This window comes from Micromys minutus (genome assembly GCF_963924665.1).
Source record: "Micromys minutus genome assembly, chromosome: 19".
Lineage (NCBI taxonomy): Eukaryota > Metazoa > Chordata > Mammalia > Rodentia > Muridae > Micromys > Micromys minutus.
The window spans coordinates 41327150-41352940 of record NC_137954.1 but is presented as its reverse complement, the minus strand read 5'-3'; the positions used below and the strand labels follow the sequence as shown (position 1 = coordinate 41352940).

At 44.5% G+C, this 25791-nt stretch overlaps 1 protein-coding gene across 2 annotated transcripts; it reads right to left on the bottom strand.

Annotated features, from left to right (window-relative positions):
• Positions 1 to 922: 922 nt before the first annotated feature.
• PPP1R7 (protein phosphatase 1 regulatory subunit 7) lies at positions 923 to 21114 on the bottom strand. Of its 2 annotated transcripts, none has more exons than XM_080933281.1 (10): positions 21024 to 21114; positions 18538 to 18669; positions 14567 to 14622; positions 13933 to 13998; positions 13302 to 13432; positions 12267 to 12429; positions 10583 to 10699; positions 8342 to 8446; positions 5768 to 5854; positions 923 to 1298 (listed from the first exon to the last, which is right to left on the bottom strand). In XM_080933281.1, exons 1-10 carry the CDS (start codon positions 21073 to 21075, stop codon positions 1122 to 1124), a joined length of 1086 nt encoding a protein of 361 aa, XP_080789407.1. In that variant the 5' UTR covers positions 21076 to 21114; the 3' UTR covers positions 923 to 1121. The 2 variants fall into 2 exon arrangements, with proteins under 2 accessions (XP_080789407.1, XP_080789408.1); XM_080933282.1 differs by lacking the exon at positions 923 to 1298 and adding an exon at positions 3498 to 3626.
• Between the last annotated feature and the right edge of the window lie 4677 nt (positions 21115 to 25791).

Genomic DNA, 25791 nt, shown 5'->3' with positions numbered 1-25791 from the left:
AATCCCATGTAACCATCCCGACAATACAAACTCCTGGGCAGTTGGCTAAGTGGTTAGTTTGGGGACCTGGTTTATAGCTCAGTGCAATTTCCCTACTAAACAGTCTAGAGCAATATTTCCCAGAGCCTTCTATGACGATGGAAATGAATGCCTTCCATGATACATGGCCTCTGAGCAGATGAAGTGTGAGCACAAATGAAGAGAAAGAATAAATCCAACGGATTAGTATGAATAGTAATTGCTGCCTCTGGTAGTTAGTGGCCACATCTGGGACAGTGTAGAACCAGAACCCTGGAAGCTCAGGGGCCTTTGGTGACCATAGTTAGTGCTTATTGTGAGAAAGAGGAAGTCTGAGGTGCAGAGGGAGGACAATGCTCTTGCAGCATTAGATTTACACCCTAGTAGTTTGCTCACAGACATTTTATCTAAATAAGCCCAGAGGATCATGGGTGAGAACAGGAGCCACATGACTAGTACTCAGTGGCCAAGAGCTCAGGCATGTACGTTTCTGATAATCACGTAGGTTCCCTATAGCTGGGCGATATGGAGGAAGCTCTCCATATCTCAGCTTTTACTAAGCGGAAGTAAGATCATATAGTGCCCAGTGTGCTGTGCTCAGCCATCTTTCATGAAGGACACTGAGGAGTACTGGACCATCTTTTACTCAAAAAAAAAAAAAAAAAATTAAATATAATCTTTTCAAAATTGTCAAAGAAAAATATTTTTCTTTCCAAAATTGGTCTGAAAGACAACAGTGTGCTGTTGTAGGTCATGACTACTTAAACCCTGCAAACCAACTTGAAGGTCTGCTGGGCAGCCCAGAATGCCCACCAAGCTAAGGACATAGAAACAGAAAGAGCAAATGACTGTAACATGTCCTGCATTCTCTCCATGGCTACAATAACTGTCAATTCACCAGGAAGACCGCGTGGCAAGATTTAATAGTGTTGGCATCTCCAAATGGTGTGTAGCATCACAGGCCAGGTACCACTGGTGCCTTATTATTGCCATTGGGTTGTGACTGTTGGTATAGTGACGACTTCAGGAGCAATAGGTAGAATAAAAAACCGTGGCTGGGAAGTTCTTTTGAGGAGAGGGACCAGGTGAGGAGCAAGGAGGGCTCAGAACCTGACGAACGTGGCGTCGATCTGCCGCACAGAGGGTAGGGCCAGCATGACCTTCCGCCGGTACTGTGGATCCTTCTGCAGGGGGTTGCGCTCCAGGTACACAGTCTCCAGATTCCTGGCACCCTTCAGCTCATCAAGGTCACTCCAGCTCTCTAGGAGATTGTCATTCATCTGAGGGAACACATGTTGTGAAAAAACCATCAGTAATCAGCTCTGGCCCCTATTTCCCAGGATCCCCAGATATGAGGCAGGAGTCATTAAATCACTCTACAGTCTTATCCAGTGTCTCACAGACCCTTCCACCAGCACTCGGTACTTCCTGGCTGCCTTTTAGCGGCACTGTGACAAACTATTCCTGCTCCCACACTAACTGGAGTCACACTGCTGCAATCAAGTTCATTAGAGAAGAGCTGAAGCAGTGCTGGCTGCATGGCTGCACAACACCCCAGCCCTCATGCAGCTCTGAAGCTTGAGGCTTCTTTGGCTACTTTCCCCACACACCTGATCTCACCAACTGCTGCCAAGGCTGAGGCCTCAATGACTGTAACATAGCTAATCCGAGGCTGCTCTACTCCCAAGTGTGATTCTTAGATCACCTCTGTGGGGTGTTTCTGAGAATATTTCTACTGTTAGTTAGTTTCTGTGTGCAAAGGCTATCCTACCCATAGCTGATTAACACTGTCAACAGCAGATAAGGAACCCTGGACCCTGCAGTGTAAGATTCAATTTCACCTCCACCAACTCATCTGGAAGGGGTGAGCCTGGCAGGAAAGTGTCCTCCTTTTTCAAATGTGCCATAAGATGAGACTGAGCTGACTGACTTTCACATTGTCCAATGGATACATGTGGCTTCATGTCGGGATCAACTGTTGAGACAAAGCTCTCTTGGGTGAGAAACCTACAGTACCAGGTGAAACTGTGCAAACCCATTTTCTAGTCTAAGTGCTGAGGCAGAAGCTTGGGAAGGGCTCTTTTAGCAAAACACCCACCTAGGTGAGGACCTGTGGTATGCTAGCAAATGTTTAATCAAAGGTTTGTTCTATGGAACAGAAAAATTACACTAGCTATGTGTGCTACTTTCTGTGATGTAGAAAGCACGACTGACTTAGCACCAACATGACCCCTAACTGTAGCTGTTCAGGGTGTGCACTTTGACACTCACGCCTCTTAGGCTGGCTGCAGTCCACTGTTCAAGACAGAAGTTAAATGTCAGGGCAAGTTACGATGTCAACAGCCCAAACAGAGCAGCCAGTCTAGCTTCAAACTTTGGGATTCTGACTGCAGCCTCATTCTGCCCACAGAGTCAGAATTCATGTCTGTGGACACTCCAGGTTGCAGGGCCTGCATCAATCAGCTGCAGGAAGCAGCAGAGCACCACTCCTGGGAAAGTAACCTCTCTACTTTGAGAACCTACCATGGCTAGAGTTGGAGGGAGCAAAAGCTAAGGTGACACACGTCTGTGTGTGTGGAGGACATGGACAGTCTTCATGTTAAACAGAAGGGAAGCAGAGGACTGCAGCCAGGGTAAAGGTTATGGCTGAGAATGCAGTGGAGGGTGCATCTCAAGGCACATGACTGCTTTCCATTTAAGAGCTTCTTGGGCACTTGCCCTGAGACTTGGGCACATGCCATGTTCACAGGGCATGACAAGGCACATTCCTTTGGGTTTGAAGCACCTGGTCAGTGTTGGTCCTGGGAGTGTTGCTTCTCTACTGATGATTTGTGAGGCCCTATCCTGTGCTGATACCCTGAAGAATTCTGGGACTTGGCAGAGTGATGATGTTTGTGGGAAAAGGCAGAGAGAGGATCGGCAGCAGAGCATTGAGAGGCAATGAGAGGGGAATCTTGGAGAAATCTGGCTTTTATTCTTAAATGGGATGGGAGTCCAATACAGGTTTTGTTCTAGAAGGGTCTCTGTGTTTTTCCCCCTAAGTTTTATCTCTTTATTAACTCATACACAATAAAAATATGGAATCCTTCATAAATTTGCATGTCATCCTTGCACAGGGGTCATGCTAATCTCTGTATTGTTCAAAATTTAGTAAATGTGTAGCCAAATTAAGCACAAGGATCTTATCTGAATGGTACATATAGAGCTCCAAGTCAGAAGGCCATCGAACAGTACAGGGAAAGGATGCTGATGGTTTGGGCCAGGTGGCAGCAGCAAAGGTGGGAAGAATGTGGGCTTAGGATGTATTTTGAAGGCAGAGGCAAGTACTTAGACGCTGAAGTGGATCTGGTACACAGGAAAGGCGAGCTATAGAAGAATGCCAAGACTTCTGGTCTGAGGATCTGGAAAAATAGTCATGGTTCACTGAGGTTGAGCCAAGTGGAGGAACTGTGGGGACAACCCAAGATCTCAGGCTTGGACTTATCCTATTTGGGTGATGGCTCAACACAAGAGTAGACAGCTGGACATAGGAAAGACCCTGAGGTAGGAAGAGAAACTTGGTTGCCAGGAGCAGAGTGGTGACATTTAAGTCTGTGAGCTGGATAGGGCTGCCAAGGAGAGAGGAGAATGAAGACTCAATGCTGGAGCACTTCTGAGGTGCAAAACACAAGAGGAAGAAGCGAAGACAACAAGAAGGACGCAGGATGATAGGAGAACCAAGGCTGGTGCCTGCTCCATTCTTCAGAGCAGCACTCTTGAGCATCCCAGTGGGGTGAGGCCAGCACAGGCATATACAGAGAAGAGAAGCAACTGATCCATCCATTTGCTGGTGACATGAGTAGGTAATGTCTGCTGTCAGAGCAGGTTTCAGCAGCAACCAGACTGACATACCAGGTTCTCCTTCCCTGCTCTAGATTTTAGTCAGCATGATGTCTACTTTGCCAGTGTGGCAAGGGGAAGGGATGGGAGTGGCTCTTTGAGGGTCCTGTGCCATCCCTCCTAGGTCCAGATTGTAACTATGAAGCATTTCAAGAAGCATGCAGACATGCAACTGTTTAGTTTTATAATCAGCACACAATAAGTTACTAGTCATACAAAGAAGGAATGACAAACATAAAAATCTATGAGAAACAGAACAATATAGTCTGGAGACATGACTCGGAGGTTAAGAGCTAGTGCTGTTCTTGTAGAGGGTCTGAACTTAGGTCCTAGCAGGCATATCAGGTGGCTCACATCCTCTAAAACTTCAGCTCCAGGAATCCAGAACCATCTTCTGGCCTCCATGAGCACAGGTGCTCATGCGTACATAATTCATACTCAGATACATACACAACACATTCTCAAGGAGCTGAAAATACAACTAGAGCACAAATTCATTGCATAGGCTTGATGGCCAACTTCACTGTCAGTGTGACTGGATTTAGAGTCACTTAGGAGTTATACCTCCAGGATGTCTGAGGGGATTTCCAAAGGAAAGAAGCCCTACCCTGATGTGGGTGGGATCATCCCTTGGGCTAGGATCTTGGACTGAATAAAAAGCTGAAAAGCAGTTACAGTCAGACCCACTCCCTTCTTTTGAGCCTTCCCGGAAATGAAGGGTCCAGAGTCCATCTGCATGTTCCTGCTGCCATGACAGACTGGGCCTTTTCAAACTCTGAGAAAAACAACACAACACAACACAACAAACCAAAAATAAAAAAATCCTTTTCTCTCATGTGGCCTTTGTCAGTTATCTTGTCAAGAGAAGGCACAGGGGTTGGAGTGGTGGCTCAGCAGTTAAGAGTCCTTAGTGCCTAAGAATGGAGTCCATATATCCCAAGGAACAAGTCAGGCATCCTGGGCATTATGTAACCTAGTTCCAAAGGAGAAGACAAGGGGATCACTGGGACTTGCCAGCTTCCAGTCTAGCTGAATGAGAAAAGGCCAGACTCAGGTTCAGGTAGAAACTCTGCTTCAAATAAATAGGCAGAAGATAACAAGAGGAAGGTACAAATGCCTTCTTTATGCCTCTGTGCCACACAGAAGCACAGGTGTCCACATATACACAGATGTATTATAAAAACATATAAACACAAATAAATACCTAAGTCTTTTAAAATGTAAGTGGTTAAGTTAATAGCAAACTGAGTAATGCAGAGGGAAAAACAAGATCTTAAAGACAGTGCAATAGGAATCATGCAAACTCTGCTCAGCCAGAGCAGAACCCAAGGAGAGGTGGAGGGGTAACAGGCATGTGATGATCTACTTACCAAAGGACTAGCACATGCGTACTTAGAGTTTTATGTGAGACTAAGAGTTGGGAGGGACTAGAAAAATGTTAGAGAAAGAACATTTTCCTTTTTGTTGTATTTCACAAAAACTATCAATTTACAGATTTAAAAAGCTCAGCTGTACATGGTGGTGTATGCCTTCAATCCCAGCATTTGGTAGGTGAAGTCAGGTGGAGTTCTGTGATGTCAGCCTGGCCTACACAGAGAGTTCCAGAATGGTCGGGGATACATAGGAAGATCTTACTCAAAAGAAAAAAATACCTGTAATACTGTACTCAAAAGTTTGAAGGTGGAGATGCTAAGCCAGTTCAGTGGATAAAAACACTTGCTAACAACTTGAGTCTTATCTCCAGAAGACATGCACAGCTTTCTGAGCATCAAGGCCTCCAGGACTGGCTGACTTGCACTCATGGACTTGTTTGGCTCAACGGGACTCACTGAGCCAGACGGATACCAAGCCTATTAAGATTAAAACTTACCCAGAATTCTTGCAGTTCTGTCAGATGGCTGATATTCTCAATCTTTTTTATTCTATTTGATGCAATATCCAACATGGTGAGTTTGTTCTAAAATAAGAAAATATTTTCTATATTATTAAAGTTCCACAGCAGCATGCAAGTCACCTTCTGTGCCTTGGGTTGGCTCTGATGATTCTCAGGTTGGTGTCACCTACCCATTTCATGAGGGTTTCCCAGCTGGACCTGATTTCAGTGTTTCTACTCAAAACCTCATGAGGCTCTCAGTGTCTCTGAAATTTCTGTCAGTATGAAGGCCTCAAAACCACAGAGGACCCCAGTGAGACCCTGAGCTTTGAAGAAGACATGAAGAACTATTGTTGCAGCAGGTCTTTAATTTTATCATGAGGAAATACACAGTACCAGATTACCCCACAGTGGAGTTCCTCTCTTTAGTGAGGCTTTATACACAAGGCATAGAGACTGGAGAGATGGCTCGGCGGTTAAGAGTGCTAACTACTCTTCCACAGGTCCTGAGTTCAGTTCCCAGCAACCACATGGTGACTCACAACCATCTGTAATGGGATCTGATGTCCTCTTCTGGTGCATCTGAAGACAGCTACAGTGTACTTATATACATAAAGTAAATAAATAAATCCTTTAAAAAAAGATACACAAGGCACACAGTGGAAGTGGGAGTAACAGACCTTCCTGTCTTGGACCAAGCTACCCGGGGCAATGCTAGGAAGGCCTAGGTACTGAAGAAAGGCCATGTTGAGAACTGCTGGGACTGAGAAGGAATGGTTGCATCAAGGGCAAGTGTAACCTTAGCAACAGAGGAATGGTGTCTGTGGATACCAGTATCTTGCAAGACACAGCAGTATGGGTTCTTTTTCTTTTTGAAACAGGGTTTCTGTGTAGTCTGGCTGTTCTGGAACTAGTTCTGTAGATTCTCAAACTCAGAGATCTGCCTGCCTCTGTCTTCTGAGTACTGGGATTAAAGGTGTGTACCACCACCTACCTTACAACACTGAGTTTCATGATGTGCTCTAAAATCATGGGTAGCTATTTTCAAGTTTATAGTTTTAAGATTCAACAGAGGAGCAATTTTATGGTCAAGATTAAGTCTACCGTGGCTTACACTGCTTGCCACTGTTTTAACAAACCGGGATTTTGTCCCCTCTAGACTCCATGGGAATCTTGCAGTGGCTGGGAGCCTAATATTCCTTCACTTTCTGCCCTCAAGGCCCCCCAGCACTTCAGACTCATGGTCCCTGTCTTCCACTGCATTCCTGGTGTATTTATTCCAAATCTTTCCAAGTTTAAATGGATATTAAAACAAAAAAATTCAAACATAGCCAGTAGCCATTGATTAAAAAGTGTCACATCTGTGACTTCCCAGTCCCTTGAAGGTTCCACAGTAACACCCTTCCTGCCTCCACATCCTACATAAGTGTCACACAAACAGAGGCACGCATGCCACCAGCACTGAGTCTATATGTATAGAGGTATTAGAATGCCATTTGATCCTTGTGACATGTCTTATGCATGGGAGAGGCTTGAACTTCTGATTCTTTTGTTTTCACCATGCAAGTGCTATGGTTATAGGGTATACTACCACAGCTGGCTTCACATATTGGATATATCTTTAATTTAATTTTAAAAAGGTTACCAAATTGTCATAGACAAATTTTAGCTTTTCTGAAAATTCTTATGTATGTGATGCTAAAACCCACGACACTGGTTTTCCTCCAGAATGATACCACTGACATAACCCAGCCCTGGACTGAGACACAAAGGGCAGAGGAACCTGTGATGGGATCTAAAGGATGATGCTTCCAAGAACAAGAGCCTGACCCAATCTTGCTCCACTTGGGGACAATTTGTCAGAACCAACCAACTAACCAAATAAACAAAAACGTCCCTCCTAAAGAAAACAAAACAACCCCAGTAAAATTGAACAAGAAAAAAAATTGTCTTGGAGGAAAAACAGGTGGGGTCAAAGACAACTGTAAGTGTGAGGCTGAAAGTGTGAGGCTCTTCCTGAAGGGAGTCTGGAGAAGGGTGGGAGAGGTTAGTGAAAGGCAGTGGGAAGAGGAAGAGGAGGAGAGGAGAAGACCAGGAAGAAGCCTTCAGCATTTTGGATTCTAGGAGGTAGGTAGGGGAGCAAGAGCCATACTCTTCCTTCTTAGCAGCAGAGTTGAGCTCACGTCATAGCCTTCGCAGGCTGGGAGTAGAGGCTGAGGCAGGGCAGGAAGCTCAGTAGCAAGGATAAATGGGAAGGCCAGAGCTGATGATCCTTGTGTTAGCTATCTGTGTGATACAGAGGGTGGTGACTTTTCAAATCCCCGAAAGGCCTAGAGTACTTAGCAGATATGCAGTGACCTGCCCTAGGAGGGTGTCTGTGCTACCTGTGTCGAAAACCCACAGGCAGCCATAGGACATGTTTGCCCTTTGACTCATTGGGACAGAGGATCCTTAGCTTACATTCTGTAAGTGGTGTGTTCACCTTAGGCCAGTCATGGAGGGCAATGAATACCAACACCAGCCCCTTCCTCTCCACCTCCCTTTATTTCCCTCAGGCCAATCGGCTCTTACGTTGTTCTCCAGGCCCTCGATAACCTCGATGCCATTGTGGCTGAGGTATAGTTCACGAAGGTTCACCAAGCTCTGTAGCCCTTCGATCTTGGTTAGCCGGTTGCTCTGTAAAAACAGTTAAGTGTCAACCTTGGGGCTGAGCAGATTGTCCACTCAAGCTTGAGAACTCTCTGAACCCACAAAAATGTGTTGGGGGTGGGATGGGGTGGAAATAGTCCAGTGGTTAAGAGCACTGGCTGTTCATCCAGAGGACCTGAGTTTCATTCCCAGAACCCATATAGCTGCTCACAATCATCTACAGTGCCTTTTTCTGGGCCTCTAAGACCATCAGGTAGACATGTGATATAACACATTCAGGCAAAACATCCACACACAAAATAAAAACAATAAAATCAAAAATTTAGAATGTTATTGAATGGGAAATAAAGAAGATTAACATGGAAGTTCTTGTCTTTTTTTTTAATATGAAAATCTCACTTAAAAAATATATCTGAAGATTTACTTGAAATAATTAAAAAATATTTTTGTATTCTACGTGTGTATGTGCGCATGCACATGAGGTCAGGGGACAGCTAGAAGAAGTCAGTTTGCTCCTCCCATCCTGTGGGCACTAGGCGCTGAACTCAGGTGTTCAGTCTTTACCTGCTCTGCATCCCACTAGACCACTGAATTAATCTAATAATTTTACAATGTCAAAAATATAATAACAACATATTATTGTTTGTGAATAGGTATTCTGTTTGGATGTACATCTGTGTACCACGTGCATACCTGGTGCGGAAGCCAAAAGTGGGTGTTGGAGCTGCCTTGTCTCTGGAAGAGTAGCTGGTGCTCTCAACTACTGAGCCGTATCTGGCATGAAGTCCATCTCTCCACTCACTATAGGGAACCCGGGGAACTGAACTCAGGTCATCAGGCTTGGTTGGCAATAAGCACCTTTACTCACTGGTCCATGTCCCCCAACATTTTTGTTTTAGAAATAAATAAAGTTCATTTCTTTTACAATATCTTACGACCCAATTCCAGCTCAAGAACACCTCTTCTGGAACAGTCTGCAAGTTTCCTGCGCCATGACTGGCTGTCAGTGCATCCTGCCAAACCAGGCATCCCAGGCTCTCCAGCTCTATCTCCCTTCGTTTGAAACTACTAATTTGCTGCCATCTCGCCCCGCAACAAAAATAAAACATGAAAAACCAACAACAAATATTTCAACATGAACCAGGCACAGATAGTGGTGTATGTTTTTAATCCCATCTCTGGGATCTGTGGGAAGAGACAGATCTCTTGTAGGTTGGAGACCAGCCTGATTTAGTGAGTATCAGTATAGCCAGAGCTACATAGTGAGACACAGTCTCAAAAAACAAACAAACAAACGAACAACCCATAAATCTATGCTAAACAGTTAGTTGAATCTGTACTTTGTGTATATATATATATATATATATATATATATATATATATAAATTTTTTGTATATATATATAATTTTTGTATACATATACATATATACACACACAAAAATTATATATAAAAAAATATATATAAATTTCTACTGACCTTGAGGTCTGGGGGTAAGATCTCCCTTAAGATGCCCTATAATCCACCCGATTCCTTTATCCCTATCTTATGTGCATAAACGTTTGCCTGCAAGGATGTCTGGGCATCACATACTTGCCAGGTGCTCTCAGAGGCCAGAAGAGTGTAAGCCCTGGTCTACAGTTACAGAGACTTGTGATTCACATGTAAGTGCTGGTAAACTTCTGAATCACCTCTCCAGCCCCATGGATAAAAAAAAAAAATCATTTTTAAATTAAATTTTATTTTGTGTGTGTGTTGCCTGTGTACCATCACGTATATGGTTGGTGCCCTTGGAGGACAGAAGGTGTCAGATTCCCTGGGACTGGAGCGAACAGGGAACAGGTGCTGGGACTTAAACCTGGATCCTCTGGGAGAACAGATCTTAACCACTGAACCATCTCTCCAGCTCTCAATATAAAATTCTTAAAAGTAAAAACAAACTATGTAAAAACAGCCAAAAAAAAAAAAAAAAAAAAAAAAAAACCAAATGGGATTTTAATTAGAGGTCTGTGTTTAGGGTTAGGTTAGGGCCTGTGGATTCTACTGTTTTTGACACCTACTGTAAATAGTACAGATCATGAACATACCAAGGGAATAAAATCAGGTTGGGGATGGTGGGTGGCCCTGTGGGAAGGAGAAGCTGGGAGCTGGTGGGGTCCACTACCTGCATACTGAGGACTGTCAGGTTGGTAAGTGCATCCAGGTTCTGAAGTTTTGTAATTTTGTTTTTCCCCAGAAACAAACTCTCCAGGTTGGTTAATGTGTCGATATTTTCAATTGCCTGTCAAACAGATGGAACATCGAGTTAAACGTTTGCTGTGTGCTTAAAACTTACACCAAGTAAGTTGCCTAGAACATAAGAAAGGTATCTAAGACTTTCTCTGTGATCTCTAGACTCTGCAGATTTTTCATTGAACTCTCTCTAATACAGAGAATGGAAAAGGAGGAAATGATGGAGGATGAAGACTGACTTCTGGGTTTACTCCCAATCCCCCATCCATCCTCCCTTTCTTTCTTTCTTTTTTTTTTTTTTTTGGACAGGGTTTCTCTGTGTAGCCCTGGAGGTCTTGGAACTTGCTCTGCAGACCAGGATGGCCTTAAGCTCAGAGATCCAAGTGCCTCTGCCTCTCAAGGTGTGTGCACTACCACCTGGGCAACTTTAATGCTTTCAAAGGCTCTGGGATTATTTGAAAATCCAGAGGCTAGCTGGTTTTCTCTAGCCTGTGTAGCACTGTCCTCTACAGCCTTTTGGACCACTTACTCCTCCTCCTTGCTGCAGTCATGCGTCTTTAGCTCTAGCTTTGTACCCTTACGGCTCTTGAAGAATCTCAAGGGTGGGCCACAGTGTATGGTATAGTACTTCTGAAAACCAAATGGCGGGTGCTCCAAACATGGGGTGGGCAGACACATACCTGTAAATACTGGTCTCAGCCACTAACCAAGAAGGGTGAGGACAAGGCATACAACAATGACACTAGGATGTCAAAATTAGTACTGACTAAACCCTCATGTCTGCCCATCGGAATGCCCTCTTTCTATGCATAGCAGATCCTCCTCCAATACCAGCACCTATATGATCCTCTGAGATATAAGGGACTTTTCTTAATAGCTATTAGTCAACTGGTAAAGAACTGATTTTGCTGTTCTGGGTGTGGTGGCACAAGCCGTTTATCCCAGCAAAAGGCAGAGTAGGATGGATCTCTGAGTTCAAAGCCTACAGCAGCCCGGTCATAGTGAGTTCCAGGATAACCAAGGCTACACATAGAAACGATGTCTCAACAACCAACCAACAACCAAACAACCAAACAAACAAAAAAACAAGCTTCTCATTTCCATTCTGACCATGGCTTCAAGGTTAAATGGATCTTGAACAGCAAACCAAATTCTGCCAGAGGACACGTTTAGGCGATGAAGGGCCAGCCCTGTTTTCTAGGGCATTTCAGTGGCAAGATACTTGCTTATCACATGACAGATTATTGTAAGTGACCTCCTTTCTCAGCTTGGGAAACACATCTCGGATGCACATGGAGGAAAACCACTATGAACTAGTTAAAAAGGAAAGTTTAGCTGGCTTACCTTATGGAGCACAGTTGGGACTGGCTTGGCACAGGACCATGACATAAGTGAAAAGCCAATGAAAGCTAACTCCCAGACTAGACCAGTTGATATAAGCAGTTCTTATTAATAATAGCTTCCAGTTAGCATTTTTCCTTAACAAATATTTCCCTGCTTCCTCCAAACAATATGAACGTGAGAAAACTCAATTAAGCACATATGCTATGTATACCACTAAGGATCCAGAGCCCAGAGAACTGTTCCCAAGAAATAGTAGTGTGACTGGTACCTACCCGGATCCGGTTAGACCCCAGTTCTAACATTTGCAGTTGATGTAAGTTGTTTATGTTCTCAATTTTATTGATTTTATTGTTGACCAAGAAGAGTTTTTTCAGCTGTGTCAGTTTGTCAATCCCCTCAATATTTCTCAGCAAATTAAAAGAAATATCTAGAACCCTAGAAAGAAGCAAAATATGTCTTGAATAAACACAGTCTGTATAGAAGTTGGAATCCCAATTAGAGGGGTGTTTGACCCCAGATCTTCAGTCACTCGGAGGTGGGATGTGACCATGGCCCCACAGTTCACTGACTGGCTCACACTGGAGCTGTCATCTAATGGAACCATGAGGTTACCTGGAGCTTGGAGATGTAAAGGCAACCTGCAGGCTATGAACACTGTCTCCTAGGGCCTTACTTAAGAGCAGAAAGCAGGTTTCTTTTATGCCTGTGTCCATGGAGAACCTAGTACCATGCACTGTACTAGCTCACCCTGAGTATTATAGACTAAAGTTGAAACAAGTTAAAATCACAAAGCAGCTGGGCATGGTGGTGACGCCTGTAAGGCCAGACTGAAGAGCCGGAGGCCTGAGGGTCAAGATTCAGATCATCATCAGTTACAGAGAATTCAGCTCCACCTGGGCTCAAAAAAAAAACAAAAAACAAAAAAACAAAACAAAAAAAAAACAACAACAACCAAAACAAAACCCAGCACCAACAAAGTCCAGATAAGATCGAAGTACAGATAAGACCACAGGTAAAGCTGACTTGTCAAGTCAGAAATGTTGCTAACACATCTGTCTAAAGAGGGGCGTATGGATTAAAGGTCCTCTTTCCTGACTCTGACATCAGTATTGAATGTAACCTAGGCAGAAGCCTAGTTGGAGCCTTTAATGCTTACAGCATGTATGGAGCTGTTGCTCCTTCTCAGGAGCCCTAGCACAGGACAGGACTTGTATAGAGGCACCCTTCAGACGACACAGCCAGGCAATGGGTAGATTCTAAGGAACCTGGCCACCCAACCCGTTCCACCTCTGGGTTCCCCTACTCACTCCAATTCTGTCAGTGCCTCAAGATTCTCAATCTTCTTGATCTGATTATCATAGAGATCCAGTTCTCGAAGACTCTGAAGTTCCTCCAGGTTCTCAATGCATTTAATTAAGTTTTGACGAAGGCAGAGTGACTGGAGGGTAGGAAGGGAATTGGCATTGGCTCGGGAGAACACAGGGCCACCCTCCAGGGCCTGGTTTATGCTGGCCTTCAGGAGGCAGGTGAGTGAGAGTGGGAAGCTGGAATTACCCTCCTCTACTTGAGGACAGGTACAGGCCCAAAGGGAAGCCAGGCTGACCCCATGCTGAGCACACCTGTGTGGGGAGACATTGAATAGGATTGGAGTGTAGGCCAAGTCCTGGAAGTTGAAGGAACCTTTACTGGGCTCCATTTTGAGAAGTAAATTTAACTGCAGTGAGCTAGGGACAGGAGACTGTGCAAGTGCTCACCGAGGCAGCCTGAGGGCCCAGACAGGCTTGAGCTCCAAATACAGAACACCTGTCCCATTCAGAACAGAGGTAAGAGGATAGAAGCCAGTACCACCCACAGGATGGGAACAAGGACTGCATATTCCTCAACTCAAGTAACGTTACTAAGTCACCTTGTGGACAAGGACAGATAGAGCCCTCTCACCTTCACTTTCTTTAGCACCTCAAAGCCTTCAATCTTTCCAATTCGATAGTGATTCAGATCAACATCCTAAAACATAAAAAGATCTTTCTCAGATCCATCTTGGAGCCACGTAGGAGAGTGCCATGTGGAGAGGCAAGAGAGAGCATGGGACACTAAGCAGATCCACTCTGAACTGGCAGGTGACAATGACACAATGTCAACAGGTAGACAATCTTCAGTTTAGCTGTGATTTAGTGTGTTTGTTTTGTATAAAGCAGACCTAGTGGTCAGTCTGAATTCAGTCCCCTAGCAACTGGGGACACACACACACACACACACACACACACATACACACACACACAAACTTTTCCCCAAAATGGGGTTTGTGAGGATCCTGCCATCAACACCATTACTGGACTCATGTAACTTATGAGTCAAAGCATTTCATTTGCCATACAGTTCTTACTGGTTAATCAGAAATAAATTTCAAGTGTTGATATTAAAAATAGTAAAAATACAGGGAACCAACACAATCAAGGGAGGTTTAGGTGATCTCTCTAATTACTAATTTATCACCTTTATAAAAGGTGGTTAGCTGATAGTTAGGGTCCTCTGTAACTACGCCCCTGAGACTAGGTCAGGCAGGAGACATTACCTCTGCATCTCGGTCCAGGCTGATGGTTTCCATATCCACTGTCAGCTCATGCTCCTCTAAAGAGAAAGAAAAAGAACAACTCTGTTTCTATGAGTCAGTGGCCACAGGTTTTAATAGAGCTGCCATTCTGCCCTAGGGCTGGAGAAGTTTGGGTACTTCAAATGCTGGACACTAGAGAGGAGAAGGGTGAGAAGCAAAATCTCCAAATCCATATGTGCCTCTGAACTTCCCAAGAATACCATTGCAGCTTGATACTCCTGGTGGGAAAGAGGAGGAGAGCAGCTGCCTGAGTCTTGGTGAACTTAGTCAAGCCTAGTCACTGCTGGGAAACATGTTCCCATCATGGCTGTCACCTTCTTGGAATCCCTGGAGTGTGTGCTGCCAGCAGCCTATCCACCCATGTATTCTTTCCCCTTTGTTTGTGGCAATAAATCAGGCCACTTGAATCAGATCATGCTGGGTATATTACATGTTCTTGGATGTGCCTTTTATTGCTTTGGAAAGGAGCCCAGCATCTACAGATGCTTCTCTGACAGAGGGAAACAAAATGAAGTAGAGCTCAACAGACAGGATCAAAAAGCTTCAGTGAATAATTTAAGCACACTTCTCAACTGGGAGCCTGGTGAACTAATTCCAGCAGAGAAGCCCATTTGGATTTCATGAGACTATCCACCCGAGAGCCAGATATAAACTGCTTCCTGCCGCAGTGAAAAGCCTCATATGACAAGCCTCTCATTTTCATTTCATCAGATCCTGATTGTGCTGTTGAAAGAACTAGATGCAAATACATGTGCATACATTCCCTATAACACTTCAAGAATAACATCTTAGTCAAATACCAACAAAGTGCTACCCACTTTCCCAGTAGTCTGATAATTTCTTTCCTTAGTTTGCATCAATTGGTACCCAAATAAAGCTATCTATTTTGACTGGATTCCTGCTCCTCTTCCTCCTTTTAGCCAGGGTCTCATTGTGTAGCTCAGGCTGGTCTTGAACCTTTTTAATATTTATTTTATGTGCATGGCTGTTTTGTCTACATGTGTATCAGTCCACCACTTGCAAGGCCAGTAGAGACCAGAAGAGGGCGTTTAACTTCCCTAAAATTAGTTACAAGATGGTTAGCTGACCTAGTGCTGAGAATTTAACCCCCACCCCCAATCATCTGGAAGAGCAGCCAGTGCTCTTAAACATCAAGCTATCTCTCCAGCCCTTGGCCTTGAGGTTTTAATCTTCCTGTTTCAGATTCCTAGATGTTCATGGTTTTGTAGTGTTTTTCTTAAGATCTTTTCTAATCTTGAAACTTTGTGTAGAACAAAACAGGCTGCTTTTGTTGTTGTTTTGTGAGTCTAAACTTTTCATTCTGTCCCAGAACATAAGCATGCACACTCAGTCTCTCTCTTGATTTTCTCTCTCTCTTCCCCCGTCTTTCCCTCTTTCTTCCATTTCCTTGAACTTATGACTTACTACAATTTTTTCCTGTAGCCCCATTTCCTTAGGGCAAACAAGCACTTGCATCTGCAGTGGAGCCAGCTCACACACTTTACACATCAGTCCATGTCTGGCTCCTCCAAACATCAGCATACTGTGTTCTGGTCAGCTTGCTTCTCCATTGCAAGTCTCTGAGAGGAACATGCAGCAGGGAACCAGCTAAATAAAGAATTGACCCTACAAGGTTGAACTAACTTCACCGACTTTACCCATAATTTATAGGATACCAACCAATCTTGTGTTAAATAAAAGGAACTAGATAAAACCAAGAAGACAGTACAAGAGTCCCCTTATTCTCAAAAGAAGACAGTAGCTCCCTGTCTACAAACTCAGAAGTTGTCGAAGGAGAGAGGCATTACAATGAAAGCAAGGTAGCCAGGTCACTGCCACCCAAGTTACTGTAAGATTAAAGTAGGTACAACTGGCAGTGGCACTGAGCCAGAGGATGGAACTGGGGCTATCCCAGGCTCTTTAGAATACGTGGTCAATGGCCTCAAGTTTCCTGTTGAAACACCAGCTCAACTCAGAACAAGGTTACCAACTGAAACTTCTGAATGTATCAAAGTTGTATTTTAGATTAGGGAGTTGGGGACATAACTCAGCTGCTTAAGGCCTTGGGTTCAATACCTAGCACTAAAAAAACAAACAAAACTGGTGTTGAGGATAGGTGGGTGGGGGGACAGCTTAGTGAAATGTTTGTGCAAGCACAGGATCTGAGTTCAAGCTCTGGAACCCACAGAAAAACACTGAGCACAGTGGTGCACCTGTAATCCCAGCTCCTGAGAAGAGGAAGCATGCTGGCTTGCTGCAATCAGTTTAGCCTAAATGGCAATTTCCAGGCCTGTAAGAGCCAAAGTCAACAGTGCCTGAGGAACAACACCTGAGACTGTCTTTTGCCATCTACATGCACACATACTCACATAACATACCTGTATGCACATACACGCCACTGTTATCAAGTACACATATACACATAAGGTTAAGAAATATAGGAAGGCAATGACTGACATAGTTAAATGTTTTGCTGAAACTTAAGTAAAAATAAGTATGAGCAGTTCCAGTTACTGTTAAGGACCAGAAATTCATGTTCCCAGAGAATTACTACATGTTATAGCCATCTGGAGGTAAGAGTAGGGACTTCAAATAAGCTGGGATCTAGCCCAGTTGGCCTGCCTTGTAGGAGGGCTCTCTGGCTGGCATGGGACTTTTACTCTCCTCATCTTTCACACATTAGAGTCCTCTTACAATGAATGTCCCATCACAATAACATTGCTAGCCAGGAAACAAAGCCCAGTACCATACTGTTTTAATTTTCAAGTCTTCTAATATTTCAGTGGCACAGAGCTCAGCTCTTCTGTGACTGTCAAATGGTGACAGAGCCCATTCGCTTTATCCACCCACATCACCTCCAGACATCAGCTCTGAAGTTCTAAACTAACTGTGATAGGTACTTTTGTGGTAATCTCATTTTGCCTTAAAATTTGGTTACCATAGTTACCAATCATCTTTGCTGGCACACAGTGCACAATGCTATTTTAAAAAGTAGCTATGTTTTTTCAAATTTATTTTTATAAAGGTAATGCATAATTATGAATACCTGATAAATCCACACAGATCTGGAAAATGTAAGAGGCAGAGTTTCCTCTCAAGCTTGCTGCTAAGAGATCCTCAGCAATGCTAATGTGTTTTTAAGCAGGTAGAACTAAATACTCATTTTAAATTAAATACCATATTTTCAGAACCTAATAATTCAGCTGGTACAACTTTCTGTGTTCATATGTTTTCTCGATTCTTTTCCACAGAAACTAATTTTCTAAGCAAGCACATAAGCATGGCCCATTACTGAAGAGGGTATAAAACCATCATAGGAAGCTGTTCAGTTTCAAATGGCGGGACTAGCCTAACATCTGTGCTTGTGACAGGGGGACTCTCAGGCTTATATAAATGTTGAGGTGGATGTGGGCATGGTAGTACACATCCTTAATTCTAGAACTCAGGAGGCAGAGGCCAGCAGAGTGCTGAGTTCAAGGCCTGCCTGGTCTATATAATGGTTTCAAGATCAAGCAGGGCTACACAGTGAGACCCTGTCTCAAAGAAGAAATGTTGAGGTTGGATCAGAAATGATTCCTCATCACTGTGGCAGGATACAGAAGCAGAACACTACTCTACCATGCTCTCTTCAAATTTTGCTTTCTGAGGAAAGGGTTAAAAAGTTTTTCTGGCTCTGTTCTAGGTGACACAGGAGTGTCAAAATCATCAGTAGTGGAACTGTCCCTTCAGCAGAAATGGACCCACTGTACTCATAAATGTAACTCAGTCATTTGCTATGGCAGCACCGCAGGGAACAGGCAGCCCTCTGATAGCATGCCTACTCGGCCAATCTACAGAGGCCCTTTGAGGAACACAACTACTGCTGTGAGGAGACATTATGTGCAAAGTGGTCTTCAACAGCACACTTGCCCCACTGGGTGAGTTCCCAGTACCTTCCCGGTCTTCTGCGCCCCGTTCTACTCCATCCTTCAGGCTTTGCTCGCTGAGGTCTGTCACGATGCCGCCGCCACAATGCTTCTTCCCTTCCTCATCACCTGACTCTTCAGATTCAACCCGCCTGTCAACTGAACCCACACACATCAGTGACAATTCACATCTACTTCATGTGACAACTCGAGGAACACAGAAGAGATTAAACAACAGTTGTAAGTCAGCAAGACTTTTTTCTAAAATAGTTCAATTCAGTTTATGAACATTTGAATGTCTTCTACATCCAATAGCACTTAAGATACAGAGACAGGGACTGGTAGGCCACATGAAGACAACTGACATGCTGTCTTCCCCTCCAAGAGCTTGCCAAGAATTGACAAGTGTTCTGAAATCTGGATCATCTATGATCAGGAACATTATTGGCACTAGATACTGAAGTACCTTCCAGGTGGCTCTCACATTTGATGTTATGTCCACCACAAGAGGGGACCACTGTGACCCTTCTGCCACATACCTTCATTGATGTCTCACTATCCATCTGACCAAGAAAACTGGTTAAATTTTTAGGTCCACATTCCAAAAGGAATCAAGACTAGCTAAGATCAGACTGTGAGCAGAGTGAATGAAAACAAAAAATGCCTCAGCAATGGCAGATGCCCCAGGTAAATTACGGGTGCTCAGCAACCACAGGGCAGTTTTCTGGAGTGAATGAACAGACTTTGAGTTATGAACAAAGCAACAATGAAATGTGGCTTTGACAAATGATCTTCCTTTCTAAACCTTGATATTCATCTCTGTACAGGAGAGGAGAGTACCTCCCCCTGTCAGGACCAAACAAGAAAGGGCACAACGGTAGCTCATGTGTATGACGTGTAGGAGAACGTATGAATTACCAAGAGGTACCAGACAGTCTATCTAGGATTAGGGAAACTAGGCTGTGTTATAGTCTCTGTACTTCCCCCAGGAGGAGCCAGAGGAAAGAAGGGACAGTAGGCACACCCTGTACCTCTAGCCTCAGGGAAGTAGAGACGTTCCAGTGTGCAAGAATATGACTGCAAGGCTCTGGGTATAATAAACTAGCAAAAAAGGTAATGAAATCTATCAAGAGGAGGAAGGTTTGAGTTAAGGTATTAGTAGTGACAGAGAAGATGGTAAAACATGTTCAGCCTGGTCTACACAGGCCAGCCAAGGAAATGGTGAGAACCTGTCTTAAAAAACAAAACACCAAAGCCAAACCAAACCAAGCCAAGCCAAAACCAAACCAAATAAACACACAAAAAATCTCCAAAAAGATATAGGGCCATAGAAACCTAAGTGTCAGCTAGTAATGACGTGTGGGAGTGGACGAGAGAAAAAGCTTGGCTTTTGTACTTGCCTTTTACTGAGGAGGGAGGAGGGGGATAGGAAGAAGCATTTCCTTTGCTTACGAAAGATTCAAAGGTTAGAAATAAAAGAGCTCTAGCATTACTCCCTTCAAGTCTCTCAGAGAGCTTTTCTGGGCAGCCTTGCTCTGGCTCTTCCCAATCCCCACTGCATGACTTAATATAGGTCACTTTTCCCTACTCCTTTGCTTGTCACTGGGTTTCCTTTCTCTGGAATGATACTGGCCCTCCCCATCAGACCCAAGTCTAAGTGACATCTAGTGATTTTTCAGGGCCCATCTCAGGGCAGCATCTCTGCTTCCAAACTCACGCTCTTCTACATCCCTGTCCCTTGCTCTGCAACCCTCTTCCCTAGCACTCCTCTCAGTGAGTGATCTTCCAGAGGTGAACAATCCTCACCGAAACAGAGGAGTCTTTCAAAGGCTTTTATGATTTGCCTAATGCTACAATGAGTAGGGTAAGTACAAGACTGTGTGTATACATACACACACATATGCATGCATGTAATGACCACGTATCTACACAACTGTATACATGTGTTACATATGTATTTACAATATATATGATAACATCATCCAACACAAAGAAAAAAGAAAGTTGAATATAGTCCTTTCGAGACTAAACGCCTATAAAATAAGACAACGCCTTGTAAACCCAATCTCCGGAGGTCCTTTCTACCCATCCTTCTGCCCAACCCATTCACTTCCAGAGCAGACTCTTTTGCATCCATGCAGCGTGAACAAACTGTGGACTTAACAGGTTCCCACGCCTGAAGCCTCAGTTTCCCAGTGAGCGGACGGAGGACAGCCCTACCCCCTCGCCTGTCAATCTCGGAGCTTTAAGACCAGGTTCCTACAACCACAGCTTCTTCGACAATCCCCCTGGGCGGGCTCGCGCCTCGTTGTTCTCCGGGGTATGGTCCTTCTGGCTGCTGCCGCCCTCGGGCCGGGGCTCCGAGCCTCTCCAGCTCTGTCCAGCCATGTTGGCAGCTGTCAGAGCTTCGTGGCTGTGGCCTGAGGCTAAAGGCCAAATTCCGATCCCACAAAAGGCCGTATCCGCCCGGCCCACAGCTCGCCGCTCCCCGGTCGCCCACAAGGGCCACTCACCCTCCATCATCTCCTGCGACTGTTGCTGCCCCGCGCCGCGCTCCGCCGCCATATTGGCTGCTCTTCCCCTTTCCGGAATCTGTCGCCTCAGGCCATGGGCCAATCAGGAGTCCAGGTCCAATCGGCCAGCCAATGGAACAAAGTATAGAAGCGTGAGCAAACACGCTTGCGTGGTCGCAGTGCTTCATGGGAATTGTAGTTCCCGCAGCCCCCCCATCTCCACCTGTGTTAGGGGTTTGATGAATGAGATGGAGTCTAGGCGAGCACAGCGAACGCAGACATCCCGGAAAGTCGTCAAGCAGCATGGGAGACACTTCAAGCCTGTGGATTCGTTCAAGTCACTGTGCGAACTTCGAAGGCGTAGAGTTACTGCGGTCAGGAGAGCTCTACAGGCCACAGGTGAAGCAAATTAGACTTTCATTTTCGACTTCGGGAGCCTCACTGCTGTGTTTCTGCACGTCGAGCTGGTAGGCGAGGAAGACAAGTTTATTTCCGCCTGCGCGCTGATATACTGGGGCCACGGGCCGCCTTTAGCGGACGCTTGGAGAAGGCGGGAGGAGCCACGGTCCGGTTCTGGGGCGCACTTTCGTCGCCTCTAGCCCACAGAGAACCAACTGTGTCGTTCGCTTCTGCTCACCGTCTTCGCCTTGAGAATGTGAGTGCTGAAAGGAGGGCTGCACGTTACTCACCGTCCTCGGTTCCACTGTAGAAGTAAACTGCAGTCACTTGGCATGGAGAAGTAGGGGTTGGTGCTGGAGAAACCGGAGTCTTTTGGCTCCTCTGAGTCGCTGTAGCGTGTGTCCAGTGCGTCCCTAGCAACCGTTTGCGCGCGCTCAGGAGCTTGCTTTCACAGAGGCCCGCCCATCAGGGTGTCTGGTTGTTTCCTGACCCCTTGTTTCTCTGCCTGAGTCGTTCTGCGATTGGTCGGTGGGCCTGAAGCGCGCGGATCTTCACGTTGTGAATCCGACAGACCAGAGCCGGCCACCTTCGGAAGAGCTTCGGGCGGTGGCGAGTCTCGGTTCCGCGCTGTTGTGGAGTGGCTCTGGCCTCACGCGCTCGCACTCCCTCCGCCCAGCCCCGGTCCCGGGGGTGGTGGCGGGTTCCGGCCGTTTGACCCGCGCTCAGGAGCCGCCAGCACCCGAAAGTCTCTGAACTTCAAGCTTTACTTTAAGGTTAGACTAACAGGCCAGTGAGCTCTGGGGCTTCATTTATTTATCTTCACCCGCTAATGCTGGGATTGAGGTTATGTACAGCCATGACTGGCTCTTTATGTGGTTAAAGATTTAAACTCAGGTACTCGTGTTTGCATAGCAAGAGCTTTTAACAGAGGGAGCCACCCAGTTCCTTTTAAGATAAAAATTTGTAGCATTGACAATTTAGTTCGAAGACTGGTATTTCTTACATAAATTAAGATTTCATACCAATATTCTGAAGTTATACAAGTTCTAAAAACAAAGTAAGGTTTTGTGACTTTGGCAGTGTATTAAGAAGCCATAATTAAATGTCCTAACCTTCTTTATAGGTTGGTTTTAAAAGTAGAAAAAATACACTGACGTATCATTGTTTTCTGTAGCATCAATTAGTGCATTTGGATACCTAGAGAAGATGTACATCTTTGACACTATGTTCTACTTGAAAACTTCTATCTCCTACCCATGTTTATTTTGAGTCTGGTGGTGTCATATATAGCCTCGAACACTATGTAGCTTCTCATTTCATAATGACTTATTGCTTTCTAGGATCACACACGGAGTGCATGTGCCTGTGTATGTAGCATGCAGAATAATGAAGGCAAATAGTCATAGTTTCAGTCACTGGTGAAGTGCCTAATACCCACCTTCACACAAAAATACCAGTTGTCAGTTCCTGTCTTCCCAGCACTTCCAGTGCCTCTGGAGACCTTGCCTCAAGAAAAAAAAAAAAAAAAAAAAAAAAGGAAACAAAGTCTTACAGTTTGGGCCCAACATTATGGGTAATGTTGCCAAGGTCTGACAATTTGGGACCCATGTGGAAGAAAGAGAGAAGTGACTCCTGAAATTGTTTTCTGCCCTCCACACATGAATGGGGTTCTCTCTCTCTCTCTCTCTCTCTCTCTCTCTCTCTCTCTCACACACACACACACACACACACACACACACACACTCACACACAATGTAATAAAAGTTTGTGAAAAAGTCATGCATTATAGTGAAAATGAAGTGAGGTTGTAAGATGGCTCAGCAGTTAAGAGCAGTCATGGTTTTGTAGAAGACCTGGGTTCAGTTCCTAGTGCCTATATGGTGACTCAACTATCTGTAACTCTAGTTTCAGGGACTCTGATGGCTTCTGAGTTCTTCAGGCTCCTGCATGTACACTGTGCACATACATACACAGGCACGCACATGCACTTACACGACACACACACACAAACACACATATTAAAACAATTTAAACAAATACATTTAAACTACCTAACTTAGAAAGTAGGAGGCTGTGCCATTTCATCTCTCCCAGACTCAAGGGAACTGTTTGCCTGAAGTATGAGTCTTCAGTCTTGTTGGACTCTTATCCTGTATGTGTGTGTTTTTAAAAATTTATGTATGAGAGTGCACTGTCACTGTCTTCAGACACACCAGAAGAGGGCATCAGATCCCATTACAGATGGTTGTGAACCACCACATGGGTGCTGGGAATTGAACTCAGGACCTCTGGAAGAGCAGTCAGTGCTCTTAACCACTGAGCCATCTCTCCAGCCCCATGAGTATTATTTTTTTTAAATATGTATTAAAGGAATCTTGCTGCAGATAATCTTTTGTATTTGAAGGTTTTCACTCTGTACTGCTAAGATTGTTTCTTGGACACAATTCCTTTGTTCTCATTGCTGATGGTATCAGAGCTTTCTTCTCGATGAGTATTTAAGTTATCTTTTCTTTTTGACTGTCTTTCCTCTTTCCTTTCTTCTCTTTTCTTGCTTACCTGGCTTTCTACCTGCCTACTTTCCCATCCTTTACTGTTTTAAACCATGCTGGCCTGGAACAATCCTTGTGTATCTTAGTGTGTATGTGTGTGGATAGACTAGTCCCTGCAGTGTAGCCTTTCAGGAAGGTGGCTTTTCTTTTCAGTTGGTTGGAAGAGAATGTGTCCAATAGATGATAATTTGAAAAATTTTGGGGCTGTGTTTCACGTTCTTTGTTTCTGATATTATTAGAACATACTGGTTTTACAGAGTTGGGGTCACAATGGCTCTTCTAGAGTTCCTGGCTGTTTTGGGGGTTGTAGGAGAGCTCACCTCTGATTTCAGTTCATGTCACTTTTACCTTGTGCAAGTTCTCCACCCTTCACATGTCTCGGAGGTGTGCAGAGTGACACTTTTGGTGAGCTGGTTGTTATAAACACACTGTCTCAGAGATGGCACAGAACGGTATTTTTGGTGAGCTCTGGTTACAAACACATGGGCGCTCAGAACACGTCCCTAGCCTTGGTGAGCTCTGGTTACAAACACATGGGCACTCAGAACATGTCCCTAGCCTTGGTTTCTTTCTCTTATTTGCAGGGTCAAAGTTCACTTTGTATCTGAGTTTTGTTGTTATTTGTTGTTGTGTGTCTATGGTTTGTGTGAGTGTGTCTGTGCGTACACCTTTACAAGCAGGTGCACGAAGGGAGGTCAGAGAAGACTTTCTGCATTTGGCTCTTTCTTTCTATCTTTACATAGTTTCTCGGGGAGCACATTTACCTGCTGAGCCATCTTGCTGGCCCTGGCAGTTTCTTAACTTTTAATTTCTGTTTTTAAATTCAACCAGAAATAATCTTTGAATGTAGGAAGGCACAGGTTGCAATTTCACTCTAAATTATTTAACTATTTAAAAGTACAAATCACAATTATGAAGCATTTAGTCTCACTTTTAACATGGCTCTTGACATCCTGCAGGAGTGCTACGGGTGGGAGTTACTGTTATCCTCGTTTTATCTTGTGAGTGCAGTTGTGCTGGGGGAGACTGTATGGATTTCCCATGCATGCCAGGCTTATATTTCCTGGTCTGCTTTTGAAATTGACCGTGTCCTATTCCCCATTTATTTATTTTGTGTAGCTTCATGGCATGTTGTAATGTCAGCATTTTGTTCTTTCTGTCTAATGGGCCCTGCCTTGCTGTGCTCAGAAACTATTGACTAAGGCCCATAGACTCATGAGTGTGTATCAGGCACATCACTGTGATCAACTTGTAGAGAGAACTATCTTGTTCTTTTTTGAGACAAGGAGTCCCTGACTGAGACCTTGAGCTTTTACTGTATAACTGAGGATGGCCTTTTAGTTCTGATCTGTTTGTTCCACCTCTCAAGTGCTAGGGTTATAGAAGTGTATCACAACACCATACTTAGTTGGGCTCCCAGAAACTCCCTACTAGATTCTTGTGTTTTTGTTTTTGTTTTGATTTTTCCTTGAGACAGGGTTTCTCTGTTGAGTCCTGGCTGTCCTGGAACTTGTTCTGTTGACCAGGATGGCCTTGAATTCAACAGAGATTTGCCTACCTCTGCCTCCTCCAGAGTGCTAGGATTAAAAGCATATGCCACCTGGCAGTTCTGGTTGTTTATAAGAGTAGGTACCGGGGCTGGAGAAATGGCTCAGCGGTTTAGAGCACTAACTGCTCTTCCAGAAGCCCTGAGTTCAATTCCCAGCAACCACATGATGGCTCACAGCCATCTGTAATGGGATCTAATGCCCTCTTCTGGTGTGTCTAAAGACAGCAACAGTGTACTCAAATACATAAAATAAATAAAATTAAAAAAAACA

Excerpts from the sequence above, each read along its gene's own strand:
- PPP1R7 (XM_080933281.1), bottom strand. The coding sequence starts at position 21,075 with ATGGCGGCGGAGCGCGGCGCGGGGCAGCAACAGTCGCAGGAGATGATG. Across the intron at positions 12,430-13,301 it reads GAGGCACTGACAGAATTGGA|GGTTCTAGATATTTCTTTTA; the intron begins GTGAGTAGGGGA and ends GCTTCTTTCTAG. Across the intron at positions 8,447-10,582 it reads TGACAGTCCTCAGTATGCAG|AGCAACCGGCTAACCAAGAT; the intron begins GTAGTGGACCCC and ends CTGTTTTTACAG.